General features: G+C 36.7%; 1 protein-coding gene across 1 annotated transcript; it reads left to right on the top strand.

Moving 5' to 3' along the window:
- Positions 1-380: 380 nt before the first annotated feature.
- Positions 381-1,790, top strand: LOC127101798 (pentatricopeptide repeat-containing protein At1g55890, mitochondrial). The gene has a single exon (XM_051039239.1). It carries the CDS (start codon positions 450-452, stop codon positions 1,578-1,580), a length of 1,131 nt encoding a protein of 376 aa, XP_050895196.1. The 5' UTR covers positions 381-449; the 3' UTR covers positions 1,581-1,790.
- The last annotated feature ends 2,552 nt before the right edge of the window (positions 1,791-4,342 follow it).

Genomic DNA, 4,342 nt, shown 5'->3' with positions numbered 1-4,342 from the left:
AATGTATATTTAGTAAATGCAAAACATACCACAATTTTAATAATAATAGTAAATAAATACTATCCGCATTTTTTAGTTACCTAATAAATGCAGAAATTTCTTTATTTAAAATGACAGTAAACCCAACCAATTTTTATAGATTTTTTTTTTTTTTGAATTTTGGTGTTTGTAGAGGTTTCAACAATAATTTTTAAAACTAATTTATTTGAAAATGACAAAACTAATTTATTTGAAAATGATAGGGGTGTCATAGTAAGGTATAGTGGTGTCCCTTTGAAGTGTAGTAAAATTGTAATGTATGTTTCCAAAGATTCCAATAAGTTATACTCGAAAACAGATTGGGCCTAGTTAGGTGCTCCAAGCCCAATGTTCATTACACAGAGTCATCAAACTCAAACCTGGTTTAATCACTTTCACTCTTTCCGTCGAGAAAGAACAAACGCACCATAATGTATCGCATTCTCCACCGCAGCTTCTGCACCATTGCCGAAGAATCAACCACCAGCATCAAGTCCATTTCACAAGACCTCTACAAAGAACAAAACCTCAAGACACTCGTTGACAAGTTCAAGAAAGCTTCTGACATCGACCGCTTCCGTACAAAAGCCGGCATCTACGAGGACACCGTCCGCCGCCTCGCCAGAGCTAAACGCTTCCGATGGGTCCGTGACATCATCGAACACCAGAAGACTTACACCGACATAGGCAATGAAGGTTTCTCAGCGCGTCTCATTACGTTGTATGGGAAATCCAAAATGGATAGACACGCACAGAAGCTGTTTGATGAAATGCCTCAGAGAAACTGTACCCGTTCTGTGTTATCTCTTAATGCTTTGTTAGCTGCTTATCTTCATTCCAAGAAATATGATGTTGTTGAGAAGCTTTTTAGGGATCTTCCTGTTCAGCTCTCTGTGAAACCTGATTTGGTTTCTTATAATACTTTAATAAAAGCGTTGTTGGAAATGGGTTCTTTTGATTCTGCTGTTGCTGTGGTTGAGGAGATGGAGAAGGAAGGAGTGAAAACTGATTTGATCACGTTTAATACTCTGCTTGATGGGTTGTACTCAAAGGGTCGTTTCGAGGATGGTGAGAAACTGTGGGGGAAATTGGGTGAGAAGAATGTTGTTCCTAATATCAGGACTTACAATGCAAGGTTGTTGGGGTTGGCTATGGTGAAGAAAACTGGTGAAGCTGTTGAGTTTTATGAGGAAATGGAGAAAAAGGGTGTCAAGCCTGATATTTTTAGCTTGAATGCTTTGATCAAAGGTTTTGCGAATGAAGGGAACTTGGATGAAGCTAAGAAGTGGTTTGGTGAAATTGGGAAATCTGAGTATGACCCTGATAAGGCCACTTATTCAATAATTGTTCCTTTTCTGTGTGAGAAGGGTGATTTGAAAACCGTCCTTGAGATGGTTAAGGAGATATTCTACACTCACTGCCGTGTTGATGCATCGTTGCTGCAAGTTGTGGTGGACAAACTGCTGAGTGAGTCAATGGTTTCAGAGGCCAAGGAGATTGTGGAACAAGGGAAAACAAATAAATACTGTCGCTATAAGCTAAATTTGCCTGCAGATGAGTGAGTGAGTAGTAGCTTTTGTTTGTTGTGTCCATTATTATTAATTTTGAACACTATATGTTTTACTAGTCATAATGTTGAATTGGCGATGCCTCCATGAGTGGATATTGTTTGGCAATCTGGGCTTTGTAAACTGATTGCTTGAAAATGCCATTTTCTGTTGGATGATTATTTGTTCTTTTCCTTGTTGAATATCAACCCTTAAACTTTCCCTAAGCTGTTTTCATATGTGATATACATGCATCTACATGCATGAAGTGATTTAGCTTACAATATAGTTTTCTTTGGTTCACTTATTTCCTATAACTAAAATGTAATTTGAGTATGCGGGTCTCATATCAAACAGCACATCTACATTTTCTCTTTCGAATCTTGTCCATCCCTCTACAAGAAATTGAAGTACAAAGCAATTAGGGTTGGCAAAGAAACAAAGAAACCAAAGCAGCAAAAAAAATATCCAAGTGATTGTATTTGTAACTATAGATCAAGAAAGTAAAACGGCAATGAAATTTCATAGGGAAGAAATGTTTATGAACCAATCCTGGTTCTTGAACTTCAAACCCCCTCACAATTATGCCTTCTACAATGTCCTCTTCAAACCTTGTCTTTGCTGTTGTCCTTGTTCCTTCTTTATTTATGTGGTGCTTGTTTGAGTTGTATGCGCATGTAGTGCATGCTAGAATTTGCCCCGAACACTACATGCTAGAATTTGCCCCGAAGAGTTCAGTTGAGGATTTGTTTGGACGTTGTATTTTGACAACCTATTTCCATATTTTAGAGAAATCAATCGCCTGAGTTATATGCGCATGTAGTGCATGCTAGAATTTGCCTAGAAGAGTTCGGTTGAGGATATGTTTGGACGTTGTATTTCGACAACCTATTTTCATATTTTAGAGAAATCGATTGTCTGAGTTAATTGGGTTATTGTATCGCACAAATTTGTCTTATGTTTTGTGAACCAACAATTTAGTCTCCCTACTTAAGTCTGCTGCTGCAAATTTGTAAACTCCTCAAACTACATAAAATTCAAATGCGTGTTATTATTTATCTTTCTTTGGATAATATTTAGAATGAACTATGTTATTTTAAGCTTTCTTTTTTCTTTCTCTTTCATAACACCCTTGGCTATACTATACTATTAATGAGTTGATTTTTGATATCGTAAAGCCAAGTAAATATTAAAACACATATTTCACAAGACTTTTTCATGAGGTTTTCCAGCCCACTTTATACGTGACACCCCATATTTCAATAATATCTATGATATGCGTTGTCAAAATTTAAGTTAAAGATTAGGACAAAATATTCGATAGAAGAAACTAAAAACTCGGGAACTTAGCAAAAAGTGTGGTAATATATATAAAAAATTTAGTGAACCGGATTTTTCAAAATATCTAGAATCTTTGATTAATATCGGTTTTTCTAAAACATATGGAAGTTATCGAATATTTTGTCCATGAGTAAAAAATCTGGTAGTTATAAAAAGAGTGAAAATTGAATGGTTGAGATTTTGCCGACACTTTTGTATGGTTATGATTGCATCGACTCTTTCATGTGATTCAAAATGAATCCAAAGTTGTATAAATATAAGTCATTTGTTGTTGACAAAAATATCTAAGAATGTCTCTTCCTCAATTTTTGATTAAGGTAGAAGTGCACTTCAACGGGGCGAAATCTCCCATAGAGTTTTGCCTTCCGAAGGAAACTGTATGTCTCGTCTTATTGAGATCCACGTCGAATGATTTGTTGCCCAACGCCGATAACAGAAAGGTGAGAAAGATCGAGTTTCGTAAAGATTGAATTGATACTGATGGAAAGGTGAAATATAACTTTATTGAGTTGAAGACCAATGAAGATTTGAAAACTATGTGAATATCATATCACTATAGGCTAACTAAGGGACCGATCGAGTTTGATGCGACAATTTCTAGATATGTCGCCGACATAATCAAGATGTTGAAACGTCCAGAATCATCTGATACTGTTGAGGTTTTCTTATATACTATTATTTTCTTAAGTTATGTAATCGCCTGTCTAAGTTATATAATTGTTTGTCAAATGTTAAGTTATGTTCATCATGCATTAGTGAAAGTGTCAAAATGTTATATAATAAATATGTTGTGCAAATGTCTGAGTAATACTACACATAATATACAAATAATACATAAAATAATAATAATAATGTCTAAATAGGCTCCCATGGGCTATGTACGTTGTCTGCACTGCCAAACTATAAACCTCGCAATCTGGGTTCACCAATCTCATGAGGTTATCCATAATGACTTCTATCATTTGCAGTCATTGAGCGCACCATATGAAGGCGAAAACACGTCATTAGAAGTAACCCAACACCTGCATGAGAAGATCCAGCATGTGAAGATCCAACATGAGAAGGTCCAACATCATCTCCATGCTGCCCAGGTGCGATGATGAGAGGGTGTGATACCCCGTAAGGTACCACTCTAAATACCCATCCACACACTCCGCATGCAGCTGAACCTCCACTTCACGATCTCTAATGGTGCGTGCAGAACTCATAATGTTACCATGAAACCAGCTATTAATGCCCTCAAATGGAATAACAGGGACTGGTCTTGGGATGTCCTAGACGTATCAATACTGGCGCAAACACCTCCTGGGTAAGTGTATATCCACTAACCCATCTCATCGCAAATAACCAGAAAAAGTATAGCGTCATCGAACCCCTCATCCCCTTTATCCACTATATGGCCTGTGTAGGGTGCCTAAATGACATCGTATATAGTC

The sequence above is a fragment of the Lathyrus oleraceus genome, chromosome 7 (assembly GCF_024323335.1).
Source record: "Lathyrus oleraceus cultivar Zhongwan6 chromosome 7, CAAS_Psat_ZW6_1.0, whole genome shotgun sequence".
NCBI lineage: Eukaryota > Viridiplantae > Streptophyta > Magnoliopsida > Fabales > Fabaceae > Lathyrus > Lathyrus oleraceus.
Note: the sequence above shows the minus strand (reverse complement) of the source record. Positions and strands in the feature narration are given on the sequence as shown.